General features: G+C 35.9%; 4 protein-coding genes across 5 annotated transcripts; 2 read left to right on the top strand and 2 right to left on the bottom strand.

The window, feature by feature from the left end:
* The first annotated feature begins 3,514 nt into the window (after positions 1–3,514).
* On the top strand, positions 3,515–9,325 carry LOC123880874. The gene is made up of 5 exons (XM_045929247.1): positions 3,515–3,726; positions 4,808–5,035; positions 6,105–6,237; positions 6,506–6,666; positions 7,888–9,325. Exons 1-5 carry the CDS (start codon positions 3,625–3,627, stop codon positions 8,107–8,109), a joined length of 846 nt encoding a protein of 281 aa, XP_045785203.1. The 5' UTR covers positions 3,515–3,624; the 3' UTR covers positions 8,110–9,325.
* LOC123880883 (NADH dehydrogenase [ubiquinone] 1 beta subcomplex subunit 11, mitochondrial) lies at positions 9,263–9,928 on the bottom strand. Its single transcript, XM_045929257.1, has one exon. It carries the CDS (start codon positions 9,773–9,775, stop codon positions 9,335–9,337), a length of 441 nt encoding a protein of 146 aa, XP_045785213.1. The 5' UTR covers positions 9,776–9,928; the 3' UTR covers positions 9,263–9,334.
* Positions 9,929–12,467: 2,539 nt separating this feature from the next.
* On the bottom strand, positions 12,468–15,679 carry LOC123880876 (vesicle transport protein SEC20). 2 transcript variants are annotated; one of them, XM_045929250.1, is made up of 5 exons: positions 15,287–15,679; positions 14,983–15,155; positions 14,476–14,633; positions 13,348–13,451; positions 12,468–12,735 (listed from the first exon to the last, which is right to left on the bottom strand). In XM_045929250.1, the coding sequence occupies exons 1-5, from the start codon at positions 15,401–15,403 to the stop codon at positions 12,571–12,573; spliced, it is 717 nt and encodes a 238-aa protein (XP_045785206.1). In that variant the 5' UTR covers positions 15,404–15,679; the 3' UTR covers positions 12,468–12,570. The 2 variants fall into 2 exon arrangements, with proteins under 2 accessions (XP_045785206.1, XP_045785205.1); XM_045929249.1 differs by having other exon boundaries at positions 15,269–15,677.
* Positions 15,680–16,864: 1,185 nt separating this feature from the next.
* On the top strand, positions 16,865–20,144 carry LOC123880857 (RNA-splicing ligase RtcB homolog). The gene is made up of 5 exons (XM_045929209.1): positions 16,865–17,301; positions 17,778–17,908; positions 18,008–18,712; positions 19,157–19,321; positions 19,846–20,144. The coding sequence occupies exons 1-5, from the start codon at positions 17,010–17,012 to the stop codon at positions 20,071–20,073; spliced, it is 1,521 nt and encodes a 506-aa protein (XP_045785165.1). The 5' UTR covers positions 16,865–17,009; the 3' UTR covers positions 20,074–20,144.
* The last annotated feature ends 155 nt before the right edge of the window (positions 20,145–20,299 follow it).

Here is a 20,299-nt window from a genome sequence, read left to right on the forward strand (position 1 = left end):
AATATTTTTTCAGTGTTAACCGATTTTTGTTTTAACTGAAGAGATGAGTTTCAGCTTCAATTGGAGAAGTCGCTTCTCACTCTTTCTTTCAAAGGTGATCGCCCACCGCGACTTTTTGCAGCGATTTTTGTAAAAAGGTCGCGATACAGTATCTAAGTATACGTCGCTGGCCCGTGGCTGGTGCATTTCGACATACGCGCGGCTATGCCGCTGCAAAAAGTCCGTATAAATCTATACCTAAGAGTAAGAGCTGTAAGAGTATTACATAAGCTGTTAAACAGTAGGTACCTATGCAATAACAGTAGACACTTTACAGTCGTTCCTGCACTCAGCCTATGTTGACAAGTGGTCAGTGGAGAGGGTTGTTAGTGGAACGCTAAAAGTGAAACCTGTAAACCTCGGCGCTTGTAAATAAGATTAGAATGCAGTAAGTAGGTACCTAGGTAGTTACTTATTTATTATAAATAATAATTTTTGTTCACGTGACTAGTAATAGGTAAAAAGTACCTAGGTATCAAGGGCGGATCCAGCTTTGGCGCCAGGAGGGGGTCACATAGTCGTGGTCAAGTCAAGAACTTATAATTTAATTTTGATAACAATAGATTTTCATTTTTTGCGCAACGGATCAGCCTGGCTGTCCAACGCGGAAATGCAGCCAGTATTCTTGGCACCATTCCACGCGGGCATGATTTGTATAGTAATTAGATAAGGCTAGCTTTAAGTTTTATTGTAATATTTTCAATAAAAAAAAAAAAAAAAACCCAAAAAAAAAAAAAAAACAATAGATACTTACAAGTAAAAAGTAGGTACATAAGTCACGCAGCACTCTTTCAGTGAGTAGGTACCTACATATCTACCTATGGGGGGAGGGGGTATCCGGAGAAAAAAGTTGCTTAGTGGAATTTTACCTTTCAATTTGACCAAGATTGATTGAAGATTTGAACAAGATAGAATGCAACAAGAAATATGAGCGCGAGCGCAGCGAGCGTAATTTTTCTGTTACAGATAAAAAAGCGAGAGATGAACGAGCTCAGCCATAAAAAATGTTATGTTTTAAAGCACCTCACTCTACTTTTCTCATGAAAAATAAAGATTTTCTAGGGATATTCAAAAATGTAATCTCATGCGCATGAAGTTCCGGGTAACTACTACAAAAACAACTAATAACATAAAAGCGCGAGCGAAGCGAGCGCGAAATTTTTTTTGTATATTTTTGTATTTACGAAATAATATTAGCGAAAGTACTTTTCAGGGCTTATCTTTTTAGGTAAAATTTGGTACTATTCAGTGGTACCTTGCATTGTATACCTAGGTATTTTATCCCAAAAAAACTGAGTTTCCATGGGGTTTGAACGAAGTTCCGGTAATCAACTAACACAATATAAAAGCGCGAGCGAAGCGAGCGCAAATTTATTTGTAGATTTACAAAAAACTTGTAAATTCGAGAACTAACTAGTATATTATGCATTTTGAAAACAATTTCTTTTGGCTACGGCCATGTTAACAATAATAACATTTAAGTTAAAACACACGCACTGGAATAATGAGAAACTGATTACTTACCATTTCTTGTAATTAATGAATTTGCAGCAACAATTTTTAAGAATACTTATTTTATTTTTATTTTATTTTATTTATTACGGTATAGTTACATGGTACACTCATAAACACATTAGGTATAGGTAGAAAGAAATTTTAGTTTTTTAACTTAGAACTAACTATGTTATGATATTGTGTTGAAGTTTAGCTAGACGTTACGTACTAAGTAGTCGACAAGCGCGCGCAAGTGTGGCGCGGTAAAATTCAAATTTTCGATGCGTTCGTTCCCAAACGTTTGCCATCATACAAAGTTATTATATTATATAAAAATTAATTAAATATTGAAGTACATATGCAGATACATAAAATCTGTATGGTGGCAAAATATATAAATAAAATCATTATGTTCAATTAGTGGTCCACCTAAGTCCTGGAACCAGCTCAGGGGGGGGTCATGACCCCCATGACCCCCCCCCTGGATCCGCCGTTGCTAGGTATTAGGTATATTGGGAGTCTAAAAGCTAATTACACCTTACTAGGTAATTGAATGTAGGTAATAAAAAATTAAAATAATAATGAGCCAATACCTTCTTAATTACCTAGTAACTAAAAGAACAATAAAGTGCATAGATCCCTCATAATAAGTATTTTCAGGCATATCTAGATTTAATAAACTACGAAACCATTAGGTGCCTACCTACTCTTTTGTATTTATTTTATGAATGCTGGTTAAATTATTTTTAAATAACACTATCTCAATTCGTAACACATCGCCAGTTCACTACTGAGCACGGGTACAGACCTGCTCTCAGAATGAGAATGAAGGGCCTAAACTCTAGTTCTACCATACTCCACTACGCCAACTAAGTGCGGATTGGCAGACTTCATACACATTCGTGAAAATTATGGAGAACTCTCGGCATGCAAGTTTTCTTACGATGTTTTCCTTCAACGCAAGTGATGTTTAATTGCGTACATAGCTCCGAAAAGTTAGATGTAGGTAAGTACATATCCGGGATCGAACTCCGGACCGGCCGAACAGGAGGCCGAAGACGTAACTACTAGGCTATCACTGCTCATTTAAATGCCTTTCATAATAAAGGCCTAACTTTTATTGTTCTTTGTAGATTTTCTTTTTCTTACTTTAGATTGGTAAGTTAAATATCTAAGTTGTAAAAAGTGTCACGCAATGGTTGTATTGCAGGCATTGTAGGTAGAAATATTCTAAGAGTTGTCTTGGGTTTCCGTTATGAATTATGATGTAAGTCGACCACGTTCATACTTCAATATAGACATAACGAGAAGTGTCTCACGGAGGTCTCACGGCACCATTATGTCTTAGCAATTCAGCAGATAGGTAGCTACTCGTAGATATTTTCACTTTCACGTAGAGTGAGCTCTATGTCACGACTGTTTCCGGAATAGCCGCTACTTAACACAATACATTACGCCATTATAAATTCTGAATACACACACAAAGCAATTTGACCTGTTTGCTGATTCACATATCAAAATCAGTTAAATAACGCAGAACATATTTAAGTTTATGCAATTACGAAAACTTCCGTCATGGTTCTAGTCACTTCTCCATACAAACGTTTTATTTTGATTGTTCAAATATGAAGGACGGAAGCCGCTAAAAAAATTTTACGTGACATTTCGGTAAATAGCCTCATGGTAAAAGAAGGGCTGGCTTATTTTTGCGCAAAGGGCCAGCCTAGCTGTCCTATGCAGAAATGCAACCAGCATGCTTGGCACCATTCCACGCGGGCATGATTTAGGTACTTATACAGTAATTAGATGACGTTAGCTTTAAGTTTTATTGTAATATTTTCAAAAAAAAATTGAAATAATCTCTAGAAATCCTAAAGTGCATCATGAATGATGAAATATGAATTTCCGACTTTTGTTTTTCCAGATTAATCTTGGAACAGCTATGCGTTCCACAAATAGGTACAAATCTCAAATCAGCACGCTCGTCTATTTTAGTCACACTCGGTGCGAGACTTTCTATCAAGCAGTGCATAGTAATATTCGATTAGAAATACATTTATAAATAACGTGACAGCAAAATAAACTAGTACAATGTCTTTAACTGTTGGAGTGGAGACAAAAATCGATGCAGAACCATGTGTTGTGGCTTGGGATAGTAAACTATTCGTCGGTACAGACACCGGCTCAGTATTTGTGAGTTCCTGTACCTACCTATACTTACTTACGAAGTAAAATGTTCTTTTTATAAAGACTAGATGAGTACACTAGACTAGACGCGTGGATTTTGGTTAGAAACCAAAATTTCGTGGGAGCTCTTTAATTTTCCGGAATAATAAGTAGGTACCTTTATGACATAGGCTATGTCCGTCTCTAAAATGCAACTCTGTACATTTCATATAATGTCGGAATGAAGTCATATTGCGAATTTATCATGCGAACTATGGATAGTATGGAGATGAGGTAGATGCAAATTGCAAACAATCACGTACCTATATACAATTATTTTTAACAATAACTCAAAAAGTAGTAGGTACTTAAACAAGAACATCATCATGTCAAGTTCAAGAAATTTCTAGAACTTTTCATTAAAATCAGCTGCTGCTGTGGAAATTATGCAGTTAGGTAGATTAGATCCTTAGGCACATAGTAAAAGTACCTACATACCTGCTCCCAAAGTGCACATTTTTAACGGGAGGGCATTTCCAAAAACGAATTTATCATAGTTTCTTTAAAGACACTTAAAAATACTGACACTACCCACGAATGGGAGTTACAGACACTGATGGAGAATTTTTTCGTATCTAATGTGGAGCCTTGTCTTTTCCTAGATAATCTCCGCGAATACTTCTATCGAAAGGTTTCCACCTTCCCTCCTTTTCGCTCCACTCTGCTTTGCATGCTTGCTTCATTCTACCTAAATCTCTCGCGAGATTATGGCTTCGCGAAATACTTAGACAAAACGGGTGGAGTCCGGGCGATCAGTTCTCGGTTTTGGGCCATATTTCACTACGTTTTATAAGCCTAACAATTCTGTATCCATGTCTGTAATTTATTATTCGTGGATGGTGGTCGTGATCCAATAGACACTTTATTATTGCGTATGCCAAAAATGATAAACAAGGTACGACAAGTCCGTCCGTCCTTCGTCTGTCTATAACACCTACTTATTTTAGTAACTACTTATGCTACCAAGTGGGAAGCATAAGTAGGACTCACACTTGACCAGTGTTTTATTTATGACACAAGTATCTACTCATTTTAAAATTGATAACAGTCTTTCGAATCCAATCTTTCGCCGGGAGCTTCATGGAAGGCGCATGATGTGCAATTGTTTGCTTTGTCTGCCAATGACGGAAAAGTTTATACAGCTTCAAATGACGGCGGAATAAGAATATGGAATTCCGAAGGAGACAAAATATCAGAGTTGCCGGCTCCTGATGCTGATATAGAATCGATTCATATACATGGAAAATATGTGTACGCTGGTGATGAAGGAGGAAACGTAAGTTTATTTGATAAAACCATTAGCAAATTCATACAAGAGATCTTTAGGTATGAAAGTTTAATACTTAGTTGTTTGTTTATTAGTTTTGGCATGAATCAGACTGAAATCCTACTGCGCTTAACTTAGGTCCAACAAATCGGTAGGTACACTGATCTACCCACAGGCCACACCCTACACCCAAAATATGTAGGTACCTGAGTTACTACGCGGGCGATGCCGTGGAAAAAACTAAAAACCTAAAGGAACTTAGTACTTAGGTAGAGCTAAAATAATTGATTGAGTACTTACCTACCTATCTACGGTACTTACATACTTTTCTAATGCGCAAAATCTAAACCTGTATGAATGTACCGGTAAAGCCCTTTCATTATGAATACTAATACCTAATAATTAGGCCTACATAGAAAATACTAATAATAAATTTGTTCATGAGCACATTTTTTTTTATGTAGGCCTAACCACAAATTCACGGTTTTCGGATTTTTCCTGTGCTATAAGCCCTACCTACCTGCCTTTCATAATTATAGGTAATCGGGAAGTACCCTATATAGGTTTTCTTGACAGACACGATGACAGGCAGACATACAGACAACAAAGTGATCCTATAAGGGTTCCGTTTTTCTTTTTGAGGTACGGAACCCTAAAAAATGAGTTCTCACGCGCTATTTTAACTTTACAACAAATATCATGTCAAAAGTACGATTTTAACCCTTATCTCAAACACATTAAAAATGACCCATACAGAAAATGGGGCGTGAGAAATCATTGAGTACTACGGACTATGTACCCGCGACATCGACAGTCGTCCGCGTGGATTTAGTTTTTAAAAAACTCTGATTTCATCTGGGAACTTTTTGATTTTGTCCGTTTTGTCGGCAGTGGACCGTTGCTCTATTGCCGACTGCAATAGCTTGAGCTAAAATGCCTAGACATCCGCTAAGAAAGGATTTTTGAAAATTCAACCCCTAAGGAGCTAAAATAAGGGTTCGAAAGTGTAGTCCACGCGGGCGAAGTCGCGGGCGGGTCAGACACCTACAAAAACTTCTTTGTACCTATCTTGTTTCAGATTTATGTATTTGAAAACAACAATTTAATAGCTAAATACAATGTTCTAGAAGAAGTGAAAGATATTGCAATAAGTCCACCGTTTATGTTTACTGCGCGTGATCTTTACGTGACTGTAACAGAAATTAAGCCTGGTAGGTATATTGTAGCTGTTGTAGATGAAATGGAAATACCTATAAAGGGTTTACTTTGTCCTTTTGTGTAGACATAGGTACGGTCTACCTGTGACTGACACCTGCCACACCTCAGGCCGCATCGCACCGCTTAGCAAACATCCAGATTGATGATGGAACCAAGAAACCGTACTGTTTTCAGATTTTTATCGAGCGTCAAAATTTTCCGTGGTCTCTCGGGAAACTTAAGAAGAATGATTTAAGATAATAGAAGTTTTGTTGGTTACAGAAGAATCAAAAAGTCGTTTTGCAACCCGACATGTTATGGAAGGAAGAGCACCTTTGAGAATATCTGGATCGCGTCTCGTTGTCACAGCTAGAGGTGGCAATAACATACAGTTACACGAAATGGATGTGGATACCAAATTTAAAAAACTGCATGAAGTCAAGGTAATCTATAATAATGTACCGTGGTCATTGGTGGAGCATGGCTGGTGCTATATTCAGATAATAATGTGTTCGCTAAATCTAACAGACTGTAAAGGCCAAAGCCTACGGTATAAATCAAAATATCAGATAATGTACTTATTAGCGTAGCGGGCTGGAAATTGTAGTGCTAATTCTGTGTACTTTAGGGGAGGTTGGAGGCCACTAGGGGATGTTTTCCCCGCTATCAATTATTATTATAAGTATATATCAGTCAATCAGATGAACGAACCAAGGGTTCAGGAACTAGACGTTTACATCTCTGTATCAATATCATTCATCTCAGTGAACCACGGATTCAGCAATTAGGTAGATATTTACGTCATCATGAATTTTAGGATTGTGCATATTTTGTGTTCGTTAGATTTGTTTATAAAACAATGATACGGTGCCAGTTAACAATTATATTTACTTACCGATTTCATTATCATAGTCATAGTTCTGTTTTAAATCATTAGGAATGGCAATAGACATGCCATCTGTACATAATAGGTAGGTACCTACACATTTATAGTTAGTTATGTAAGCCAGATCGTTTAAATTAGAAATTATAAAATAATCAACTTTGCATAGAGTAAAAACAATAAAGGGCCCAGAATACTGCCTTGAGGTATACCGATCTTATTATCTCTAGTCTAACACTTTTTCTATTCAAATCAACTCAACAAGTTATTAATTTCTGGTATGTAAATGGCTTTTTACCAAGTATAGTAGATGTAGCCGACTTGAATTAGATGATGACCGCCACTTCTTGCGCGTGGATCCCTCGGAATTCGGGAACTCTTTGATTTTGCGAGATAAAAAGTAGCCTATGATCTTTAAGCCTCTCCAGATCTTTAACTTAGATATTAACCATGTTAAAAATCACGCCGATCCGTTGCTGCATGATTGAAGGACAAATCAACAAACAAATACTTTCGCATTTATAGTATGGATGGTATGATTAAACGTTAGTGTTCTTATTGTTTGCGTATCGTTTATCAGATGGAGTTGAAACCTTTTACAGTTGTTGTTGACACTTGCGTAAAGGCTTCTGACATATTACCTATACTTACCTACCATTAACGTACCTACCTGCGTAGTGGTGACTCCTAAAATTGAAAGAGGCATTTAAAGTTGAAACCCGTGCTCTTTATTTGTTAGTGGGTACCTATACAAAATTATACTTAGTTAATATTATTTCAGGTTAGTGACATGATAATAACAAGCATGTCAGTGAGCGATGGTGTCGTGTGGACCGGAGGTTGGGACGGCTGTGCAAGGAGATGGAAAATCGACGGGGATAAATTACAACCAGCTGGAGAAATAAACCTAGGCATCTGCATTAATGCTCTTGTGGCTGTCAATGGAGATAATGCTTATGCCCTTTTGACAGGTGGTAAAATTATTTACATAAAAACAGCCTAGGCCTCTAACTTTATTCTAGTGGGTATGTATTCTTAATAGGAATTATAAATTAACTGAACTGCTTAATATATTAAGATTGAATGGTTTCAGAGAATAGGTAACTAATAAATTAATAGAGTTTATAACTACTAGTCAAATCAGCGACTTTTTATCAAACGTCAAAACTCTAAAGGAAGCTGTAACGTCATAAGCATTTGAAAATTTAAAACGGTTAGGTTAAAACTAACAGTGGACGTGGATTTTACAACTTTTGGTAGACCCTTTGTTTAATAAATCCTAAAAAAGAATTTATTTTTGACATAGGCGCATCATCCCAATAATTGTAATCGCAGTATGTATTAAATAAAGCAAATATTTCTTACTTAGGAACTGAAGTTTTATTTTAATATTACCATATTAAAATAATGTGAGCAAAAAGGCCATTAATACTATTATTGCAGGCAAGGTGCAGAGTATCTACCTCACACTCTGCATTTAGCGGGTACGAGAGGGTTATTGTGGCTTAGTTCTAAAGGAGGGCCCCTATTGCAGATAACTCTGTTCGTTTTTTCGGTTAGGACAAGAAGCTAATCATTCTCTCTCCATGTAGAATTGAAGACAGACATTATTCATCAGCTTAACAAAAATATCAGTCTACATAGTGAGAATGACTACTCTTGTCTTAATACCACAGCTTGAAAATTCTCACATTACCTGGTCATCACTGGTAGGTTGACATACTACAACAAATCTTTTTGGCAGAAATGTGTATAGGCATTAAATATAAAATTTATCTTAATGTACAGGCCAGGTATACACAGAGCATAAAGTTTTATGTAATACTACCAACCAACTTGGTGAAAATATGTATTCTCTTTAGGTATACCCAATCCCATAAAAACACGAAAAATTCCTTTTCCATATTATAAAAGAACCTCTGTGCAAAATTTCAACTTTCTAGCCCCAAGTGATTGGGCTGGGCATCGATGAGTCCATTAGTGAGTTAGGAATTTATTTTTATATTTCATAATTTCAGAAAACTAGTTATTCCTTTTGCAGCTTTATTAAATTAAAGACTAAAATAAATAAACAAATTCAAATTGTATTCAAATTACATTCTTAAATTTACCTATCAAAGGAGGGTCAAACATGAAAATTCAACAAATACAGTACCTGTCATTTAACATGATTTACTAAAACATTGTAAATGTTTATCTACTCAACAGCATAATTAATTGTTTTGTAATTAAATGATAATTTCAACATCACACAGTTCCTCATCAGATGGCAGTTTCATAGACTGAGGATTAATATAGTTAGGATCAATCGGTTTGAGACCAGCTTTTTCTCGACGGTGCAGTTCTAAATAAGCCTCTCTTTGAGCCCAGTCTCTCATATGGACATCCGGAGCGTAGGCCCAAGCAAAACTACCAAATACTAGACACAAACTGACTGTAAAAAAGAACGACGCGTGATGTGCGCTAGTATCTTCTTCCTTGCTCTCGTAATCAAATCCATAGCTGACCCAATTTTTATCTTCTGGTGGACATTCGCTAGTTGTTGTACTATGTGTTGCTGTGTCGCTGTTCTTCTTCGAAGTCGAAATGCAGCGTTTCGTCTTGGATAGGTGGTTCCAAACAGTTCTTTGAATTATAGACATGTTGCGAAGTTTCATTAGGGCAGCCATTATTTGTAAATACTTGTTAACAATAGCTTTTCTAAAAAAACTACGTTAAACTTAGAAAAGCTTAAATTTTACAACTTTTTGTATTTTCTCTTTACACTATTTTGGCGATTACGAAACCATCCAAACCACAGAGTACAGACTACAGAGCAAAGAGAATATAATTACAGAGCAGCTGTATATCATTAGGTACCTATATAACAGTCCGACAAGGATCTTTTGTCGCGTGGTCAAAATCGGAACTAACGTCGCCATCTTGTAAAGTGTTACGTTGCTCCCTTGTTCGTGGTGTTGCTAAGTAAAGAAATTTGAAATTCAGTATTTTTTTAAAAATAATTGAAGCCATATAGTTATAACATCACGATATATCCTGATAATAGATGCAGCATATGTGTCTGCATCTTATAGCTATATTTAGCAATAGGCAAATACGGTATTTGAGCATGTAAACATAATAAGATGCAAATCCATGGCCTATTAGGTAGGTAGGTTTTTATTATTCATTTTCGATGTGGAAACAGGGATGGCTTCTATTGGCGTCACTCAGAAAAGCAGGTATTATTTAAATATTTTTATCGAATTATTGGAATGTCCTCTCCAAAACCAACACAAAAAAACACAAGTTTAATGTGTAAGGTTATCCGAGAGTTTTAATTTAAACAAACTAATGCCAAAATAAATAATTTAATTAGAGCGTGATTGCTATCACAACATCTAATTATTCAGTTCACAATCCAAATACCGAAAATATGCGATATCGCTCCGAATCTCAGAAGGAGACTGAACTAAAACCTTCGAAACACCCGTATTTATGCAAGTTCAATCTTGTTGGCCTCCTAGCAACAGATTGTATTACATCGAATAAGCCAAATATCGATTTTATCAAACTACCTGCATTAGGTAAATTAATAATTTTATATTATTTTTGACAACTCAAATCAATTTTTAAAAATAACCTTACAGTTCGGCCGTCCTGAATTTAACACGTCCTCGTGTTTCTAATCAATCTTGTCATGTCAGTCGCGGGCTTCCTTGCCCTAAGTCAAATCGAAATCATGGGCTATCCTGCCCTCCGTCAAATCATTAAAACCTACCCTTGAACTGCCGAACTCTCAGTTTTAATATCAAGTCAACAATAAATCCAAACGACTAACTTCTCATTCGATGTATACAAAATCTGAACCACTCATTGCAAATTACTTTCCAATTCACAAAAGACTAAATTATTAAAAAAAAACTAAAAATTTTAATCACCAAATCAAACTCAATAAAAATTTTAATCAAATGTGGGTTGTTTACAAAAAGATACCAAAGCGAAATTAAGACAACGTGAGACACATCCCACTTCTGAATTATTGGCGTCACTCAGAAAAGCAGGTATTATTTAAATATTTTTATCGAATTATTGGAATGTCCTCTCCAAAACCAACACAAAAAAACACAAGTTTAATGTGTAAGGTTATCCGAGAGTTTTAATTTAAACAAACTAATGCCAAAATAAATAATTTAATTAGAGCGTGATTGCTATCACAACATCTAATTATTCAGTTCACAATCCAAATACCGAAAATATGCGATATCGCTCCGAATCTCAGAAGGAGACTGAACTAAAACCTTCGAAACACCCGTATTTATGCAAGTTCAATCTTGTTGGCCTCCTAGCAACAGATTGTATGACATCGAATGAGCCAAATATCGATTTTATCAAACTACCTGCATTAGGTAAATTAATAATTTTATATTATTTTTGACAACTCAAATCAATTTTTAAAAATAACCTTACACTTCCCAATTTCTCTTCCAGTAAAAATTACATAAAAACTCGATTTTTAACATATTCCCTAAAATTGAGATTTTATTTGCTGGCAGCTTTTGTTTTACAACTCTGTCAATGTCATTCAAGTGCTAAAGAACAGTGCTGCCAACTCAAAGTTCAAATTATCGAAGAAGTCCGACCATGTCAAAAAACTGTGCGGAGTCGGACTCGTATACCAAGGGTTCCGTTCGATTCATTCGATCTTACAAGATATTTTAATTTTTATGTGCAACACTGAAAGTTAATGGCAACAATCTATATGTGATTTGGTCTATAATAAATTTTCATGAACACATTTTTTTTTTGTGATGTACCCATAGATTCTCTGTTTTCGGGTTTATTTCTTTACTTGTGCTATAAGACCCACCCACCTACCAAATTTCTTGATTCTAGGTCAACGGGAAGTACCTATCCTATAGGTTTTCATGACAGACACGACAGACGGACGGACAGACTGACAGACAGACGAACAAGCGGCGCGCGGCGTAAGAAGAATGAGAGTGTAAAACCACTCACTTTCTAAATTGGGAATTTCTTGATAAACTCCTAACTAACCCTAATTATATAAATCTAACTGGTATCTATCTCGTCATCAGCAGCCAGAGTTCCCACGAAATTTTAATTCAAATCTCAAACTTATCCGATCGCAGGTATCATCTATAGTACGCGACAGGTTGAGATGGCAATCGGGGTATGAGGCGGAGGGACGCCCTGCACACCGACACATCATCTGCACTCACCCGCAGTGGGTTAGAGGGGGGCTGCACGGGTGTGCGGGGCGTCCCCACTCCGGCTGCCATCTCAGCCTTTCGCGCACTATAAACTTTATAGGCACTATAGTTACGTTGTAATAAGGGCCATTAAATAATACATTCAATGATATAAGGTACCTATTTCACAGGGAAAGATGGGCATGTTTATTATAATCATTAGGTATTATATTATAGTAAATAATAACAAAATCAAAAATATTGTAACAAAATTAAAATAATCTCTTTTGAACAATGTATAAACAAACAGCCAAAAAGAATAAGAAAGCAAAAAACATTATCACTTTATCAGTAAACTCTCGTCGGCCATATTTCTTTAGTAATTTGCTTGATTGGGTGATGGTGCTTCCAGTGTTTTGAAGTTCTGCTTGTGTACCCTGCCATAAATAAATAAAAAATAAATTATTACTTTATTTACTTTTACTGAAACCAACTGCAAAAACCGGCCAAGTGCGAATCAAACTCGCGCACTGAGGGTTCCCTACTCAGGTATTTTTTCCAACATTTTGCACAATAAATCAAAATCTATTATATATAAAAATAAATAAAAATCTGTTTTAGAATGTACAGGTAAAGCCCTTTCATATGATACCCCACTTGATCTTACTTTGAAAATTGAAACATTTTAATTATTTTTTAATGATGTAACCACAAATTCGCGGTTTTCAGATTTATTCCTGTACTTGTGCTATAAGACCTACCTACCTGCCAAATTTCATGATTCTAGGTCAACGGGAAGTAGCCTATAGGTTTTCTTGACAGACATGACGGACGGACGGACAGACACAACGGACGGACGGACAGACAGATAGACAACAAAGTGATCCCATAAGGGTTCCATTTTTCTTTTTGAGGTACGGAACCCTAAAAATAACTATGTTCTCCTTACCAGGGTTTATATTTCTTTTTTTGTTGACTTTTCTATTGATGGCTTTATCGAACTTCTGTATGTTTAACATCAAATCCTTACTATGTGGTGGTGTACTCACCTGAACTGTAGAACTAGATGAAACTAAACTATCCAATGTATCTTGACTCCGCTGTGTAGTTGCTGCCAGCTGTCGACTAATGGAGAGTAATTGTTCGGTGACACCTGAAAGTCATTTTCTTTATAGAACTAATCCATACTAGTATTTGTATAACAGGGCAAAGCCCACTAAACAAACACCTTTTCGTTATAGGTGTTACCGACAGTCCTCTGTGCAGGGCTTGCATGGCGGTCCACACGTGCTCCTGGACTGCACGGGTGTGGCAGAACAACGAGAACGCCATTTGGGATCCCCAACCTCACTTCATGAAGCCGTCGGCAACCTACTCGGCTTCTGGAGCGAGCTTGGATGGCTGGAGAGAAGACTTCGGCGGGGAGGGGCAATGCACGCACAACAGATGGAATCGTTTAAGTGCGGAAACCAGCCCAGAGAGAAGAAGACTAGTATCGTAAATGCGAAAGTGTGTCTCTCAACTGCTAGCTTTTCACAGCCCAACAGTTTAACCAATTTTGATGAAAGGTAGTTACATTCCAGGGATGCACATGGCTACTTTTTATCTTGGAAAATCAAAGAGTTCCGCACATCCCTCTAACCAATTTATATTAAAAGTAGAGAGGTAGCTCGGTCCCGGAAATTGACAACTTATTATCCTGGAAAATAAAATAGCCGGCCTTAATTAATTATTAACATCAGAAAATAATTATGAAAAATTAGAGTCCAAAACTTGTTCTCTTAGTCAAGTTGAAATGGAAGGATCTGGGGACCAACTTCCTTATACATTACTATTCCAAGAAAACCCCAAGCAATATTAATGAAATCAAGTCAGAATCCTCGGCATTGAGGAATGTGATGCACAGTGAAACTTATACTTTGGAATTGCATAGAAGTATATTATGTTTTAAGGGTAGGTACATAACTTTTTTTATAGAATATTAGCCATGTTAATTATGACTAATATTCCTCTTTCCCCTCCAGCTAAGAGTGAAGCTTGAGTTAAGATTGGATACGACAATAGCGCAACAGCCACGGGTTTGAATGACTGACCTTTCGGATATTAGTCTGCTTTTTTATCTGTTTATTGAGGCTATCCAAATTAGAATATATTCCTGCAACAATCAAACAACAAACCTGTAGACATATTTAAAAGGCCATCGCTATCAACTTTTTTCTTTCTTTTCCTTATTACACTTTCTTCTCCATTCTCAGACTGGAGTAGCTGTTCTCTTTGAGCTTTCTCAATAGCAAACATGCTGCTTATATTGGCTTCTTTGAACTCTTTCAATAAACTGAAAATATGTGCCACTTGTTTATTACATACCTAGTCTACACATTATTACTAAATCATTATACAATTTTGCTGTATATGTATCCGTACTAATATTATAAATGCAAAAGTGTGTGTCTGTCTGTCTGTCTGCTACCTTTTCACGGCCCAACAGTTTAACCGATTTTGACGAAATTTGATACAGTTAGCTTATATCCTGGGGATGGACATAGGTTACTTTTTATCCAGGAAAATCAAAGAGTTCCCACAGGATTTCTAAATACCCACCCAACATAATAAATAAAATCAAAATGTATACAAAATTAGCAATGTGAAGCCCTGCTTCCTGGTTTTGCGCGCACTATACTTACCTAGCCAAGAGATGTCGTTGAGAGGACAATTCATCAATATATTTAACATCTCCTGAGGTATTAGCATATGCATGTACGTTTTCTATTTCTTCTCTTAATAATGTTAAAATTGACCTCCCTTTTTCATTTAATTCGTTTAAAGTTTCCATTGAATCTCTACACTCTAATATGTCCTAATAGTTATTGAAAATGAAAAACAAATGGCCCATAATTATTACAATCACTTAGCATACATAGTAAGAAATAATATTTAACTGCAAATGATTTTATTGTTTTATATTTTTACCTGAATTATAGCTTTCACCTGAAATTGATATTTAGCAACATTCTTAACGAAATTTTGATACAATAAATCGGCATTCTCTAATTTTGTTAATAAATTGTGACACAAATCAGAGTTAATGTCTATTTTTAAATTCATTGTTTCAAATTTTAATTACGACGATAGATTTAAGTAGAGGCTAGAGCAAGGAATATACAACTCTCAGAGTGATGAATATAATATTTATTCGATTCTCGAATATTATACTTGTTTTTTGTAATTATCTAATTTGTTTGTAATTATGTGTACTAGTACTGAGCATCAAACACCTGTAAAATGTACGAAACGAAATTACGAATGCGAATTTTTTAGGTAAACAATATAACCAATCAACATCACCAACATGCCAATCAACCGTCACGTCTAGCACAGAAATCATAGATAATAAACTAATTTGTCACGTCTGACGATTGTCTGGCGCATGTAGGTAGCTGGTAGTTGTGGTAGGTAGTCTATTTTATTTTTATTTATTTATCGGCCCTGGATATCACTCTTCTGTTGGATCTTATTGGTTCTAAGCCCAACACGGTGTATAAAAAGTAGGTACACTGTGGTGTTTGCCAAATGCTGATTTTTCCACTATGTTTCAAAGAGTATATTATAAACACTACGTTCTATGCTATGTTTTTTGTCGCAAGCATGTGGCGGAGCCATCATCTCTTTGAATCCCGTTTGTCTTTTTTGTAAATTCATTTTATGCAATTTTACGACCCTGGACGACACCAGGCTCCCGTTTGTCTCTTTGCCCGTTGCCATACCTATTTCACAACATAAAGCCCATTATTCTGTGCATAAATGTTTAAGATTAAATATTTATAGTTGCTCAAAAAGCCTAAACCTAGTTGGGGAGAAGCAAGGGAGAAGAAAGAAATTTTTGTCCTTATGTAGGTACTCTTACTTTTTGTACTCAACTATAAGTTTATCATCATCATGCTCAAAAAAGCTAGAACACAGAACCGTAAAATCAGTTAAAAATTAAAATCATGATCATCATTTTAACGTAATGGTTATATACTCTTTGTTCATTTTTTAGTCGGATTCCTGGTATAATCTGTGTTCGGGACTTCGTCTGTGTTGGTGTTGGCTGGCGGGCGTGCTCTGCCTTTTTGGAGTGTTTTTTTGTTGTTAATTAAAACTGACTGAAAAGCGCTCTATAGGGGGTGCCGTGCGTGTGTCGGCTAGCGCCAGCACAGACGGGGTCCATACCAAAGACTACAATTATATACTGGGTTCCCTAACGGTTCCCTAACTTGTTACAAATAACTACAAACTTGACATTGGCTAATCTTTGTAAAGCCAGACGAAAGAGCAAAAAAAAAATCTGTGTTCGAACTTCGTCTGTGTTGGTGTTAGCTGGCGGGCGTGCTCTGCCTTTTTGTAGTGTTTTTTTTGTTAAAACTAACTGGAAAGCGCTCTAAGGGGGTGCCGTGCGTATGTCGGCGAGCGCCGGCACAGACGGGGTCCATACTTGTATAGTTTCCGTAACTTGTTACAAATAACTACAAACTTGACATTGGCTAATCTTTGTAAAGCCAGACGAGAGAAGGAAAAAAAAAATTTGTGGTCGGATTACCGATTACTGGTCTGCGATTTTTAGCATCTTTAAAAGCATTTTCAAAGAGAGCATTTTGATTCATTGCATTGTACATTATTAATTAAAAGAACACAACCAGAAGACCAGAAGGTTGTTACTGTTGTACGAAAAATGGTTGTCAGGCAATACAATGAAGAATTGAAGTACTTGGAGAAGATAAACCCACATTGTTGGAAGATTAAAAAGGGCTTCCAACCCAATATGAATGTAGAAGGTGTATTCTATGTGAATAACACGCTGGAAAAACTTATGTTAGATGAATTAAGAAATTCTTGCCGACCAGGCATGACGGGAGGGTTTCTGCCAGGTGTTAAGCAAATAGCAAACGTAGCAGCATTGCCAGGCATTGTGGGCAAATCTGTCGGCTTACCGGATATACATTCAGGATATGGTTTTGCTATAGGTAAATGTTCAATAATAAAAATCCATTTCATTTTATAACATTAAGCCATCTAGCAGATGCCTGCAACTTCATCCATGTCCAAAATCAAACTATCTCTGTCAAATTGTAATTTGTATCCAGTGTGTGTATTTATTCATACATACACACATAATAGTTAGGATGAGACATCCACTCCCTGTTGTTCAAAATTTGTAAATCTGTGAACTTCCCAAAACTAATTTAGGGGTTGCAAAGAAATAGTAATAAAATTGGTAGCTTATGATGAATGAATTTTGTTTTATAAATTAAATATTGCATCACCAATTAAATAAGTGTAATGCTTGGATTTTAATTGCATCAATGTTCCCAATTATTACATCTTGATATTATATTTGAAACATCAAGCTTATTTTAGAAGTAAAATATGTAATCTTTATGTAAAAAATCTAGTTATGCTTATAAGTTTTGCTTTAATAAGATTCTTTTGGATTTGAAAGGCAACATGGCAGCATTTGATACATCAGATCCAACTTCAATTGTATCTCCGGGAGGAGTGGGTTTTGATATCAACTGTGGTGTAAGACTTCTGAGGACCAACTTACATGAAAAAGATGTACAACCAATTAAGGTAAATTTTGTTTAGGTGCATTGCTTTTAATTTATTATTATAAAATAGATAATAAGTATTTTTATGTATATACCTACCAATTTGTATTATTTGTTGTAGGAACAACTGGCTCAAAGCCTTTTTGATCATATACCTGTTGGTGTAGGTTCAAAAGGAATTATTCCTATGAATGCTAGGGATTTAGAAGAGGCTTTGGAAATGGGCATGGATTGGTCTTTGAGAGAAGGGTATGTGTGGGCAGAAGACAAGGAACATTGTGAAGAATATGGACGTATGCTGAATGCTGACCCATCCAAAGTCAGCCTGAGGGCAAAGAAAAGAGGATTGCCACAACTGGGTACCTTAGGTGCTGGCAATCATTATGCTGAAATACAAGTTGTTGATGAAATTTATGACAAATTTGCTGCTGGTAAAATGGGCCTTGAACGAACTGGTCAAGTAGTGGTAATGATCCACTCTGGTAGTCGAGGATTTGGACACCAAGTTGCTACAGATGCTCTGGTTCAAATGGAAAAAGCTATGAAAAGGGATCAAATTCTTGTCAATGACAGACAATTGGCCTGCGCAAGGATAAATTCTGCTGAAGGTCAAGATTATTTAAAATCTATGGCAGCAGCAGCCAACTTTGCATGGGTTAATCGCAGTTCCATGACATTCCTGACTCGCCAGGCATTTGCTAAGCAATTCAAAATGGCTCCCGATGACTTAGATATGCATGTGATCTATGATGTTTCACACAATATTGCTAAAATAGAAGAACATGTTGTTGATGGAAAATCTAAGACCTTACTCGTCCATAGAAAGGTAAAATATAAGATACTTTGAAATATTCTGTAAGTCAAAACCTATAGCTTGCCATTTAATCATGATGCCCACATCTATACTCATTATTCATATTATAAAATAAAAAAAATTAGGAATTCTCTCTGTATACATTACCAGCTGATCTGCCCAGCGATATGTCGGGAAAATGATAAAAACTAAATATGAAATGAAAATAACAACTCAATTTGATCATTTCACTAAACAAATCTAGTTATATAATCAAATACTGAACATTGTTTTTGAAATGTAATGAACCAAACTGACTGTCTTTCTTTGGCAATTTTTTATATGTATTTAAAAATTAATATTTGGATTTTGATGGAGGTAAAACCACTATCATTAAAGTTATAAATATATTGAAGCAATTCAGTTATGCTATTAAGTTTCTGGTCGTAAATTTAAGTACATTTTGTTTGGTAACAGGGTTCTACAAGGGCATTTCCTCCACATCATCCGTTAATTCCAGTTGATTACCAGCTAACTGGCCAGCCTGTGTTAATTGGAGGGTCGATGGGAACATGCAGCTATGTGCTCACTGGCACTCATCAGGGCATGACAGAAACGTTTGGATCTACCTGTCATGGAGCTGTGAGTACTCCATTAAATTGTTTAAATCCTCTGGGATTACCACGTTTTAGGAATGTAATTCCTTACAACATCAGGGTTGAGAAGTTGGGTCCTCAAGTTCAACAACAAAGTCTTTGCTTGCTAGATATCTCCAGTATCAATTTATAACCGACTAAATGCTATGAGTTTTGGTGGTCAGGTCCCCTGCAGCATCAGAATTAAAGAGTTGAAATCTAAATTTTATGCTCTTAAATATGAGGTAGTTATTTCGAAATTACAGATGGACACTTTAATTTTATTTATTAAAGTATAGACATAGATAATTAAATCAATGTAAACTAAATAACCAGAATTATCTATACCACTATAATAATATAAAAAGATGCGTTTTTTTGTAATTAATAAACTCTGAAACCTATAAACCAATTTTAATAATTCTCTCTTTTTTTAATATAAATTACAGACGACGTCGCAGGCAAAAGCTAGTATTTTTTAAATATGATTATTACTAGTATCTTGCTTTATTGATTTAAATTTATTTACAGGGTCGTGCTCTGTCACGTGCCAAATCCAGGCGTAACATTGACTACAAGGAAGTATTGGTTAAACTTGAAGAAATGGGCATTTCTATTAGAGTTGCTTCACCAAAGTTAGTTATGGAAGAAGCACCTGAGTCTTACAAGAATGTGACTGATGTAGTAAATACATGTCATGCTGCTGGAATCAGTAAAAAGACTGTTAAGTTACGACCAATTGCTGTAATCAAAGGCTAGTTTTAATAATTGTGTCCTGTATTAAATGTATAAGCATTTAACAATATAATGTTTGAGTTTTTTTACTGTAACAATGGTTTAATTTTAAGACAGGTCTCCATCACTTTCAAGTCGAGCGTCGGCACATTCTGTTCCAACTAACATTAAGGGCAATATATACTCAAGAGTAAGATTAACCATATAAACCACGTTTGGTTTAAAGTTATTTTGAAAAACCATTCAATTT

This window comes from Maniola jurtina, chromosome 3 (genome assembly GCF_905333055.1).
Source record: "Maniola jurtina chromosome 3, ilManJurt1.1, whole genome shotgun sequence".
Classification (NCBI taxonomy): domain Eukaryota; kingdom Metazoa; phylum Arthropoda; class Insecta; order Lepidoptera; family Nymphalidae; genus Maniola; species Maniola jurtina.

Bases quoted from the DNA above. Each gene is read 5' to 3' on its own strand.
- LOC123880874 (XM_045929247.1), top strand. From the start codon at position 3,625: ATGTCTTTAACTGTTGGAGTGGAGACAAAAATCGATGCAGAACCATGT. The intron at 6,238-6,505 runs GTAGGTATATTG...TGTTGGTTACAG, and splicing joins TGTAACAGAAATTAAGCCTG to AAGAATCAAAAAGTCGTTTT. The intron at 6,667-7,887 runs GTAATCTATAAT...ATATTATTTCAG, and splicing joins AAAAACTGCATGAAGTCAAG to GTTAGTGACATGATAATAAC.
- LOC123880883 (XM_045929257.1), bottom strand. From the start codon at position 9,775: ATGGCTGCCCTAATGAAACTTCGCAACATGTCTATAATTCAAAGAACT.
- LOC123880876 (XM_045929249.1), bottom strand. From the start codon at position 15,403: ATGAATTTAAAAATAGACATTAACTCTGATTTGTGTCACAATTTATTA. The intron at 15,156-15,268 runs GTAAAAATATAA...AATAACTATTAG, and splicing joins AGGTGAAAGCTATAATTCAG to GACATATTAGAGTGTAGAGA. The intron at 14,634-14,982 runs GTAAGTATAGTG...ACATATTTTCAG, and splicing joins CAACGACATCTCTTGGCTAG to TTTATTGAAAGAGTTCAAAG.
- LOC123880857 (XM_045929209.1), top strand. From the start codon at position 17,010: ATGGTTGTCAGGCAATACAATGAAGAATTGAAGTACTTGGAGAAGATA. The intron at 17,302-17,777 runs GTAAATGTTCAA...TGGATTTGAAAG, and splicing joins AGGATATGGTTTTGCTATAG to GCAACATGGCAGCATTTGAT. The intron at 19,322-19,845 runs GTGAGTACTCCA...ATTTATTTACAG, and splicing joins GATCTACCTGTCATGGAGCT to GGTCGTGCTCTGTCACGTGC.